Source organism: Heloderma suspectum, chromosome 6 (genome assembly GCF_057233095.1).
Source record: "Heloderma suspectum isolate Gila_16-S chromosome 6, 16-S_ref, whole genome shotgun sequence".
Lineage (NCBI taxonomy): Eukaryota > Metazoa > Chordata > Lepidosauria > Squamata > Helodermatidae > Heloderma > Heloderma suspectum.
In genome coordinates this window covers 85,249,569-85,262,003 of record NC_139463.1, presented here as the reverse complement: position 1 = coordinate 85,262,003, position 12,435 = coordinate 85,249,569, and the positions used below count along the sequence as shown (strand labels likewise).

The window sequence follows — 12,435 nt, the reverse complement described above, 5'->3', positions numbered from 1 at the left end:
TTCAGTCTCCCTCTCTTCTGCTCACACCTTTGGTATGCCAACTGGTGAGGAACCCCCATTCACCCCCGATGCCCTCTTCGTTTCTCACTCACTTTTGCACAGCAGCACCCAGCAAAATGGCCCCTTGCAGCTGTGGTCCCTCCCCCACATCTCCTCCTCCTGTCGTTCTCTGCTTTTTCCTTGGTGACAGCAGCAGTGAGGGGCTGTTTTGGGGGGCAGCACCATGCAAGAGCAGGTGACAAAGGAAGAAGGCATTGGGGGTGGGTTTTTTCCTGCCCATAAATCCCATTAAAATCAGTGTAAGGAAACAGTAGGGAACAAAAGGAGTAGTAATAGAAAGCTAGGGGGTTGGGTTGGGGTGGGTGGGCAGAGGTTTAAAGCCACTCATACCAATAAGAGTAATAACACTGCTAGGTTGGAACACCCATTTCTTTGTAGCGAATGGAAACCACAAGCACCAGAACAACCATCATAAAGGAAGCTTGGAAAACAACAGAATATTGGGGGGAGAACTGGTATGAGGAGGATGGTTTGAGGTGTGCGTTGTGTGACGCGCCAGTGAGCCAGGTGTTACAATGCCAGTAAAAAACCCTCCTGTAGATCAGCCCCATGTCATCCTCCCACACCTTTTCAGATCTGATTTATGGGATTTTTAAAAAAGAAATAAAATGCAATTGCGACACCAGATTGTCCAGTGTGGACAGACAATGCACCATTAGGATATCTCAGGGCTCCTGTTCCTTTAAGAAACACTTTGCTTCTGCCTATTTATTGCTTCCTGGTTACAGGAAGATTAGTGATGAATAGCCTGTCCCTGGAATAGACTTTCTGAATTATCCGAATCTCAGTTTCTGTTCCTGCCAGTGAAAGCTATAATTATTAGTTTCCTTGAATTATACTTACGGGGGTGTTTTTTTGTTAGCAAAATAGAGCTTCCACTATTTTTTTTTAAGGCAGAAGAATGAAAGGAAATCCATAATTAAAGCCTCCCCCTGCTCCCTGCAGGAATGTACACTTCAGCGATCAGAAGCCCCCGAATTCGGAGACTTCCAATCATCCAATGCAAGACAGGAGGAGCAGCGAAAATGAACCTCATAGTCCTCCTGCCCGGCATTTTCCCTACGCAGGCTTATTTGCCCTTCTAGCAACAGCACTTCAGAGGGGGAGGGAAGGAGGCTGGCTGAGGCACAGGATAACCTGTATCCTGGCCTCTCCGGTTCCCACCCACCGAAATGCCCCCTTCCCCCCTCCGAGGTTGCTTTCCTGACCTCAGAGGGCAGCCAGTATGGTTCTTTCCGTGTCCGCTGCAAGGGGGAGGGGTGTCCAATCTTTCACCCTCCCTTCCAAGGTCGGAGCCTGTCTCCAAGCTTGGAAAGGGGAATGCCCAATATCCTATGGCCTGTCAGACAGTGTCTAGGGGTCACAGGACTGCTCCCTTAACTGGGCAATTTGGAAAGGAGCAATTCAAGGAGCAATTTGGAAAGGAGCAATTTGGAAAGGAGCAATTCAAGGAGCAATTAACAGGCTATTCACCATGCATCCCTCAGGTACAATCAAGAGGAAACAATACAGCAGGCTGAATCCTCAATTAACAACCTTTCACTGAAGTTTAATTGAACCTTTGCTGAATGGAACTTACTTGGAAGTAAACATTACAGAAGGATCTTGGCCTTGCGGGAAGGTTTTTCCTGGATGATATAGTGCTATATTAAACTGCGGTATGGAACCTTCATTTTAATTCTGTTTCCAGCCAATAGCCTGAAAGCAATGTCTTGGCAGTGACAAAGGGCTCTAATGTGGAAGCAACCAAAACCGCATATTTTGTGTAAGTAGCAGGGCCGGGCTTGTCATATAAGCAAGAAAGGGCAGATAGATACAAGGATTTGTAAATGCGGTGGTTGATGTAGATTTTAAAAATGTGTTAAAATAATGAACCACAGAGGACATGGTATGTATGTTCATTTTATTGTATTGTTGATGGAATTTCTATAATAAATTGTTAAAGATGGCTGCCCGGGGTGGCTGAATTCCTTGGGACTCCAGACTAATTAGGAAAACCCTCTAGGGCGAACACAGTCCCCATCCCACATCCTTGGGGTGATACAGTATAAGGCAGGAGTGGAGAAGGTGTGGCCCTCCAAATGTTGGATTGCATTTCGCATCAGCCCTAGCCAGCATAGCCAATAGTGAGGGATGATATCAGCTGCAGTCCAACAACATATGGAGGGCCACATGTTCCCAATCCCTGGTGTAAGGTATGAAAGCAATGGTTTCCCTTCCTGTCAGCTTTCCTGCTAACATCCCCTTTCACTCAGTTGTATGAAACGAAGAAGGGACTGCAAACTCATGAGAAAGAAGCACAATCCTTCTATCCTCCTGCCATAGACCAAAGGATGTGTGTGCGTGCACGCATGTGTTAAAATTAAGTTTTGCCTAAGGCAGCAACATAACTTCATTTGCCCTGGTATCTAACGTGGAAATATGATATAGCACAACGGGTCCAGATGTCAGCAGAGAGTGCTCCATACAGGCTTCTGTTTAGTGCTCGAGTCTGGCCAAATGATCTCTCCAGCGAGAGCAAAAGGAGTTTCAGATTGTACCCACACCTCTCTCCCTCCATTTGTACAGGGGTTTAGTTTGCTTTCTTTCTCCTTAATTTGACAGCGAACACATTCTTTTTCTACAATATTCCCTTACAGAGACCTCTTGACAACTTTGGCTGTTGCCACCTCGCTCTCCCTGATTTTTCATATGCCTGACTATTTTGCAGTCTTGAACAGACATATGCAAGTAGGAGCTACAACAAAATGTTGGCGTGTGTTCTAGCCTTCTACCAGGAGTGCTCCTGTTTAGGATTCCAGCCAGTCAGCTGTCCCATACTCTGGGATACTCCATTCTATTTTTCCAAGCCTAATTGTCTGATTTTCTTCTCCAACTTACAGTCAACATTCTGTGGCTACTGAGCATGCTCACTTCTCATGGAGCTGCATTTGGGTGTGTGTGTCTCATCTTTGTTTTTTACTGACATATTTTTTGTTCTTCTGCAAACCTTGGGGTTCCCCCCGAGCATGCTGATATCACCCTCTTGTTTCTCAATGTTTGTTTATTTATTACATTAATATCCTGCCTTTTTTCCTCCTTAAGGAACCCAAGGCAGTGTACATAATCCTCCTCCTCTCCCTTTTATCCTCACAACAACCCTGTGAGGTAGGTTGGGCTGAGAGTCTGTGACTGGTGCAAAGTCACCCAGTGAGCTTCCATGGCCGAGTGGGGACTAGAACCCAGATCTCCTGACTCCTGGTCCAACACTCTAGCCACTACGCCACACTGTGTTGGTTCTGTTTCTGCTGCCACTCACCAACTGAATTCTCCATTAGAGGGAGTGATTTTTTCAGTGACTCACTGTCCTCTTTTTCCCCTGTGCGCCCTTGCAAAATTATCAGTCAACTAAAGATGTGCATACAGGCCTATAACCAGAAACTGTGCAGAGGGGACCAAGGCAGGTGGGGAATCATTGCACAACACCATCCCATCTGGAACATAAATACGGGTAGCTTAATATGTTTAAAGTTACTAAATTGTATTAACTATTCATACAATTAAATTCTACATCTGAAAGGAAGAGCCTTAGTGCTGTCAGTTTTCCCCAGTGCATTTGCAGTCATTGGCCAAGACAATGAACAATGGGAGCAGGCTGTGTTTTGCTGAGCGCTTGAGTAGAATATTGACTACATGCTTTTCTTTGTATCTCTATGAACAAAGAATCTAAGGAGACTTAGGCCCCATCTACACTGAGCTTTTACTCTGGGGCGGGTGCGAGTCGAGGTCCCTCATGATAGATGACACAGTCGTGACTTCGCAGCGATCTGTGCTTTTTTGCCCAGAAAAAGCAGAGTTCCAAGGAGTCATTTTACTGCGATTTTGGGGGGGTTGCTGTGGGTTCCCCCATGGTTGCAGGCCATCTGTGCCTTCCCTGAACTGACTTTGCATCTTACAGTGGGCATGTTGTAGGTGTGCGTAGTGCCTGCGTCACTCTGTGATGCCCATTTGCTCCCCTATCCCTTCACAGCTGCACAGAGGCACAGAGGGGTGTTTTCATCTGTTTAATCACACTTTCGCACAGTTTTGCAGCTTCATATCTGCTCAACGGTTGTGGACTGAGTACCCAAGGGCCGGGGGGGGGGGGCGTCTTGGGGAAGGACCAACATCACTCTGGCCACCATTTCGGAGCAATGGCTAGGCACGTAGCATTCACGCTTGTGAGTGCGAACCATCTTGAGAGTCTTGGGCTGGGGAACTGACAAGCTGATGGTGTGGAAATGAAGGCACACAAAACACTCACTTTTTACCTAAAACGGGACGGAAAGACACAGCAGAGCCCCTCAAACACAAAACAGCCACTGAACTGTCGCACCCCCACACTCACGGGACTGCACAGCTGCACATTTCAGTAAAATGGCCCCAAAAAAGGGCACAGCGAGTCTGTAAGGGAAGCGCACAGTACATCATGAGTGTATCGCTGGGCATGCTCACTCAAAGCCGAATTGCTACGCAATTGCAACAGGGTGGGGGGTCAAAGCGGTGCCATATAGATGCAGCCTTACTTTTTTAAAATGAAAGCTGCATATTCAGGAGGGACATGTAGGGATTCTGGAGAAATTCGAGACAGAATAAAATGAGCTCGGATTTCTAAGAATCCGACCTGCGGAATCCACTGTGGATGGACCTCCACAGGCCATGCAGAGTCTGTGGGTTTCCAGATCTCTCTCTTTTTTTTACTTTCCCAAAATTTACGCATATTTATTTGTAGGAAAATACACAAGTTTCTGCTGAGACTTTTAAATATATGTGGGGAAAAGTTGAATGGAATGGAGGACAATACAGGAAATGTTACATACTAAGGTAAATTGTGTAAATTGTTGCAAACCCTCTTACGGAATAATTTGTGTATTTTTCTGCATGACGAAAAATAATCGAATCCGTCTGTGAACAGACGACAGAACAAAAGGCGCTTGACTATCTGCAAAACACAGACGGAGCGGATTTTAAACGATTCGTACATCCCTAGGGACATGGACTATCACTGTACGAGTTCACAAGCCGCGCTTTGGCTACAGCTCTGTGAACATATCTGGCTTGGCTGGAAGCAACACTATCACAAGAAAAGGGGGGGTTATGTAGGGATGTCAGAGGATTCCGCCATGGATTCCAGTGAGGCCAGATTCTTTAGAATCCGCCCCCCTGGAGTCCGTGGCAGAACGGCCTCCCCACCACCACCCCGTGGAATCCCCCCAGGATGGACCTACCTGGTGGCGGATGTGGTGGCGGTGGCTCTGGCGGCGGCAGTGGCGGCTCCGGCTGCTGCGGCTGCAAATGGCATCCGTCGTAGTGGCCGCCATTTGCGTCCCTACGCTTGCCTGTGATAGGCTACGTATATATTTACGTAGCCTATCACGGGCTAGCGTAGGGATGCAAATGGTGTCCCCTATGCAGGGCGCCATTTGCGTCCGCAGCAGCCCGGCAGCGGGTGGAGGCCCCGCTGCGGATTGACCCGGCCAGCGGCTTCACGGACTGGCCGCAGAGCAGAGCTGGCCGGGCAGGATTCCGGGGGGAGGAACGGATTGCCTCCTCCCACTTGCGGACCCCAGCAGAGCCAGGTAAGTGCGGTTTCGTACACTCCTAGGGTTATGCATGGTATGGAGAAAGTGGGAAAATATATGTTTTTCTTCTCTCTTAGAATCCAAGTTCATCCCATGAAGCTGAATGATGGGATATTCAGAAGAGACAAAAGGAAATACTTCACACAACACATAGTTAACCTATGGAATATACTGCTACAAGATGTAGAGCTTTTCTACACGAGGCTTTTATTGTGCGCTTGTGATTCCTCACTCACGGTAGTTTGCAGGTCCTTCACATGATGTCATCCTCCTCCAGGGCCTCTCCCGTGCTTTGCAACCATTTTAATGTTTGTTTGTTTTTCCTAACAAGGGAAGTCTGGTATATCTCTGAATGGCAGCATGAAACCTAGTGTATTTGCACAATTCCACTACACCACAGTACCACTTAGTGGTTGTGTAATGGAACATATAGAAAGGCAGAGAAAGGCAAAAAATGTAGAAAGATGACGATATGAATCCCACAAAGAATCCAGAAGCAGAAGCCTTGGTAAAGGTGTGGGTTAAAAGCCTCATGTAGAAAAGCCCGTAGTGATGGCTAGTAGTTCAGATGGCTTTAAAAGGGGATTAGATATATCAGTGGCTGCAAGTCCTCGTGGTTATGTTACCTTCAGGTTGAGAGACAGTATATCTGTGAATAACCAGTTTCTGGAAATAACAGCAGGAGAGAGTTATTGCCCACAGGTCCCACTTTAGGGCTTCCCTAAGAAGCATCAGATAGGGTGCTGAACTAGATAGACTTTTGGTGTGATCGAGCAGGGCTCTTCTTATCTTATTACAATACAGAACCCTAAAGCAAATGAGCTAAACATAAAACAAGAAAAAGTTTATGAGAGGAAACAAAAACAAAAATCAGAGATAAAAGATACAGATAAAATAGAATACCAGGAACTCATTGTTCTTTCTTTAGTTCTTATTGGCCCAAGAGACATGGCATAAGTGTTCCAGAAGCATCAGATATATTTAGTACATTTTGAGGAGACTGTTACTCAAATATTTTAAACAAAGGAGGAGAGAGGAAACACCAAGCAAATCTGTAAATAATAAAACAAAAATGATCTTGCAATAGAAAATGAGATATCAAATAGAAGAGTTCTAGTCTAATTTTCTATTTGTAGGGAATTCTTCAGCGGTGGAATTCAGATAACAGTTTATGGGGGAACAATCAGTCATGCGCCATTCTTTTCCCATATGCCTGCAGTCCAAAGTGGTACAGTCCAAAAATGGTTTCCCAGCCCCTGCTGTTTGTGTAGTTCTGGCCTCAGAGTTAATTCATACGTTGCACACAAGTAGGAAAAGAAGATGTGTGAACTCCAAGAGCTGAGAAGGATTGGAGCCAGAGGAGAGATAACCTCTTTCAAATGCCTATGTGGAAATATGTATATTCAAATCCAAACTTTGAAACACAAAATGTGAACCTCTGGACTTCAGAGATGGATAGCAGCATAAGATTTGTGAGTGAAAGTGAGTGAGTGAAGGTTTGGGGATGGACAGATGTGATGTTCTGCTCCAATTTTGATGACAAGATTTGTGTTTGACAGCATTCTATCCAAATCGTTTTCACAAAACAAAGTGGCAATAATCCCTACTGAATGCTGAAGCTGATTTGATAGAGATGCCATCAGTGACATAACATGCTGTCATTTACATCAAATTAGGACATATCAGGGTCTACAAAAGCACCATGAGGGAACAAGATTCAACAATGTCTACTTGCATGCAAACTCTTAATTTCTCCCCTTAAGTCTCCATTCCACTTGACTACATTTTTTCCCATCTATTTATTTTGTGAGACAAAAAAAATTCATGCACAAGAGTTTACTGATGAAGTCTGTTAATTGCACAGCCAGGCCTCAGAATGCGGAAGTCTCCTTCATTTCCCCATCACAGTGCTGCTTAAGACTGTTCCTCAGGCTGTCCCAAAAGGCAGGCTGGGCTGCTGCCTCCGAAGGCCAGTCTAGGTAGGCCTTCCTCTTCACCAGCTTGGCCAGTTGGTGATAGGCTGAGAGCCGATGTCTGGGAACATGCTCCATGAACAGCAGGATCAGTGTGTCCTCTCCCTCAGCCATGAGACGGTATGTGGCCAGGTTAATCTCCAGAGAGCACCAGGAGCTGCTCAGGGCATGGCAGCTGACCACACAGATGGTCTTTCGGCTGCTGTAGAGGCTCTCCATGATATTGTCCACAATGGCCATGCCCACCACAAAGTCCCGGTTGTGCAGGCAGAGCTTCAGGAAGGGGGGGGCCATCTCCTCGAGATTGGGCACCAGGTGCTGTAACACCCACTCCTGGTCATGGCTGCTATAGGACACAAAAGCATCGTACTTAAACCTCCTGCCTCTTTTGTGATTCAGCAGCCCACGCCACCAGGCTCGCAGCATGTAGACCAGGAAAAGAAGCTGTGAGCCACAAGTGGCATTCAGAATAGGGAGTGAAATGAGGAGGAACAGCAATGAGGAGGTGGCTATGAAGAGAATGAGACCAGCATCCTGGCTACAGTTTTGTTCTACAAAAGACACAAACTTGCATTTCTTTTCTCTTGTCTGGACATCCAGACAGTCTGCATGCTCCAACCCAGATACATATGTCCCTTTCTTCCTGGTTGCCCAGCCCACGAGCCAGGCACTGGAGCAGTCACACCTGAAGGTGACGCTGGAGAAGTGCAAGTAGCGGAGATGCATTTCATCCCATATTTGGTCCTGGATGTCACTGTCAAGTGCCAGGAAGGCCTCCTTTTCCAGCACCAGAAGCTTGAGTTTGCTCTTTTCTCTGAAAAACATAGCTGAAATGTACCTGATGTTGGAGTTCACCAGCCTCAGAGCCTCCAAGTGGGGCAAGTCCATGTAGAAATACTGTGCCTCTTGTGGGAAGGAACTGAAGGCTTTTTCAGGTAGGTTGTGCACCTCAAGCATTTGTAGCTTGGACAAATGTGACATGTTGAAACTTTCTGATTTAATGAACTGGGTTTCTAAACTGTATTTATAAATGAGCTGCTCAAGCATGGGAAAATTCACATGGAGGGGCTGAGAAGAATAACAGTCATGAAAAGCTGGCTCCCAGTGCATCAAGCGCACACTGGGGAAAAATGAATTATTGGGCAAGTGGTAGAATTCAAAGCACCCACTTAACGTCATACTCTGCACAGAAGCAAAGTCAATTTGTGGCGGACTGTATAAGCCAACTGATGTAAAATTCTCCAGTACAAAGATGGTCAGAGTTGGCATTGAGAATCTTAGGGGTTGCTCATTGGTTAGCATTAAATATGGAGCACCTATCTGGAGTTCTTTTAGAAAAACTAAAGCCTGGAAAATACCTTTTTCGAAATTCTTTATGGGATTGCCACGCAAGTCCAAAGAAATCAGGCTGGAGAGATTATAGAAAGAGGTCTTTGTTGGGTTTTGCAATTGGTTGTTTCCCAGATTTAAAACCTTAAGTTGACCAAGTCCCAAGAACGCAGATACAGGAATCTTCTGAAACCCACAGTCATTGAGTAAGAGCATCTCTAAGAATGGCAGGCAGAAGAAGGCACTAGACTGGAGACTGTTGAATGTGTTACCAGAGAAATCCAGAATCCGCAGCCTGGAGGTAAAATTCATTTTCTCATAGACAAGTGGGCACAGGTCATAATTTAGGTGGTTTCCAGAAAGGTCCAAGAGCTGGAGATGGGGCAGTTTATACAGAACCAATGAATCTATTTGCTCCATGTTGTTCTCCTCAAGAACCAAATTCTCCACAGAGTAGCAGCCTGGAAGCTCTTCACTGTCAAGGCTTTTATAATAATTTTGGGAGAATGTCAGAGATCGGAGTGAGAAACGCGAGGCCAGAGCACAAACTCTGTAAGTCTCATTCTTCTCACGCATGTGGTTTGTCTTCTCCAGTGACAGCGAGTCAAGTTTTTCTATTTCTGAGGCCAGGAGCTCACTGAGAGACAGGGGGAAATGGCTCAACAGCAGGGACTCAAGAATACTTCTGTTTTGATCATGAAGACTCATCCACTCCGTTTGAGATCGAGAAACTGGGACAGCAAGGGTTGATAGGTTAGGATGTTGCTTCAGAGTCAAATCATCAGGAAATCTCCCCATCTCACAGTTATTTACTGACACCTGAGGCACTGACCTCAAAGATGGGAAGATACTGAACAGCTCAGAAAAGTTGTCCATGCAGCAGTTGGAAATGGAGAGTGCTTGCAATGGACCTGGAAGTATTATCCCTCTCTGTCCTGTGAGATGGAGACCCTTCAAGTCCAAAGTCTGTAGCTGGTATAAGTGGAGGAAGGCTTGTGTTGGGATGGTGCTCATCGTGCAACCTATGTCTAAGTGGTGGATTGATAGGTATTGTAGTTTGTCCAAGCCCAGAAAAGCACCAGGTGAGATAACCGGTATTTTCAAGGTTATGCTCAGGTAACGAAGATCTGGAAATGACAAGAAGTCTTGTTCATTCAGAACTTTGATGTCTCCTTCTATACACAGGGCCTTCACTTGATCTGGGACAATAGCCAGGTCTCCTGGCAGGGAGGTGACATTACTGCAAAATGCAACCATGCCAGTGTCTGGAGCAGAGGGACAGAAGGACAGGGGTTCAGATGTGTGTGGCTGCAACCAACCTTCAGTGAGCTGACATTTCTTGGTGAGCAGAGCATTGCAGAAGGGTGTCCTCAGGAATGGAAGGAGCAGGAAGATGCCTGTCATTCTTCTTCCTTCCCATTGATTCCAGCGGTTCCTCTGAAAAGTGCTCGCATCTGTCTGGGAGATAATGGGGAGTCATCATCCAAATCCAGTGACCACAGTTTTCGTTTTCTGCTTTCAAAAAAGAGGTCTTATGCTCAACTATGCCTAATAGCTACAGTTTTACACCCAGAAACCTGATCCTGTGTTCTGCAACCCTCACTCTGGAATGCAGGAATACTTTACATAGGTGTGCTTCTTGTTTTTGCAAATCTAACCAGAATTCTCAGTTAATAGGGCATTCTTGATGTCTGGTAAGGTGGTTAATTCACCACTGGGTTCCCTCCTTTGGCCAGAATCTCAAGGCTTTCTTCCCTGCCTGCCACCTTTGAAGCCTAGGACCTTCTTTAATACTCTGTTCACCACAGCTGTTGCAGGCTTGTGCACCCACCCCCACTTCCTCTTTTGGCACTGCGTGATGACATCAGTACATGTGACTGGTAAATATATCATCAGGCACATATCCACCTAGAGTACTGCCACCAGCTTGTCTGTACTGTAGCCTTGTCCTCACCGACGCTCATATGTAAGAATGAGGGTGAAGTGTTAATGGAGGGGGCGGGGGGACATTGCTGCAGCCATTTGTGCCTTATAAAATAATATATGCATTCTTATATATTAATCTCCGTGTATGAAATAGTAATGTGAAAATGGCCCCAACTACTTGAAAACAAGTCAGTATAGTAACGCAAAAGTGCAGGGCACTGAGTGAACGTGGTAGTTGGATCCTGGGGGGGATCTCCAAGGCTACGAGTTTAGTTCGCTGTCCGCTTTACTGCACTTTTTATTTGAGTCACATCTGCTCCATCTGGGGACACTCGGGGCTTGAAAACCCGGATTATCCCAAAGCTGGCCTGGGGCTCTTGGCAAGCCACACAGCAGTTTACTGCAAATTGTTTGGGTGGCTACTGGGTGGAGTCTCGTCCATGTCATCATTTAGAGAGGCTGTTCCCTCCCTCCCGCTCTCACCTTGTTCTGCCCCTTCTGCTTTCTCTGGCCAGTGTGTGTGTTAGCACCCCCCCTCTCCCCATCCTATGTCCAACCCTCCCCCACCCGGTTTTTTAAAAATTATTTTCCCACTAAAACTGCCATAGAGCAATAGCGACAGGACTAAATGCGCAGACCCATTGATTCCATTTTACTTGGGGTGCTGGAACCATCAGGTGGAGTAGTTCTCTCCTGGGGAACTTTGCCCATTCCCTCTTGTTTCCCCAGTGGAAGTACTTTTTCCCAGTCCCATTAAGAAAATCCCCAGGACCACAGCAGCGACCCCTCACATTACCGCAGTAGTGGGGACACTCAATCACTTTAGGTAGCCTGCTTTCAGTCTTTAACATATTCCCCCTTCAGTGCAGGTTTACTCAGAAGTAAGAAATAAATCTCACTTCTCTGCAGTGAAAGGGTTAAAGGCTAAGTGTAGTAACTCGCCCTAAAGCATTCTTTCGCTTCTCCAATGCTCTTTTTGATTGCTATTGTGATTTTGTGCTTCTTTGATGTTCTGTAGTTTCTCTTGTTATGTAAAATCCCTTCTCTGCTTTATCATGGTAAATTCTCATTGCGAGCAGGGGAAAGGAGAAAGGGAGAATGTGGGGGGAGGGGGTTGGAAGCAATAGGCAAAAGTGCACACATGGGGAAAAATGGGGTGGGAAACAAGACTCACTCATTGGTCTCCCCACTTTTTTTTACTTTATGTCCACCCACCCCATACCCCACTTGTACATAACTCCACTCCCACCAGGCTGCTGTGGTTGATGGAACTGGCGAGCTTACTTCAGGTTCATGATGTAGCAGCAATGCGCTATTTTGATGCTGCGCTTTTATGCAGTATTGATTTAAGAGGATTTTTTTAAAAGGCAGAGGCTGCTGAGCAGAGCACACCTATACTTTTGGGGGGATGGCCACCAGAGGTTAGTGGTAGGCAAGGCGAAGTAAATACCATGAGGTAGCTCAGAGGTCCTGAACAGCCAGCTGCAAAATGGCGGAAACATTGGGGAAACACAGGGAAGGGAGACATTAGGGAACACCCCTTGACT

The 12,435-nt window shown here is 46.2% G+C and overlaps 1 protein-coding gene across 1 annotated transcript; it reads right to left on the bottom strand.

Moving 5' to 3' along the window:
• Positions 1–7,531: 7,531 nt before the first annotated feature.
• On the bottom strand, positions 7,532–10,366 carry LOC146341663 (toll-like receptor 12). Its single transcript, XM_084807603.1, has one exon. It carries the CDS (start codon positions 10,364–10,366, stop codon positions 7,532–7,534), a length of 2,835 nt encoding a protein of 944 aa, XP_084663729.1.
• Between the last annotated feature and the right edge of the window lie 2,069 nt (positions 10,367–12,435).

What these genes read in the sequence shown, in the direction of transcription:
- LOC146341663 (XM_084807603.1), bottom strand. Translation starts at nt 10,366, where the DNA reads ATGACAGGCATCTTCCTGCTCCTTCCATTCCTGAGGACACCCTTCTGC.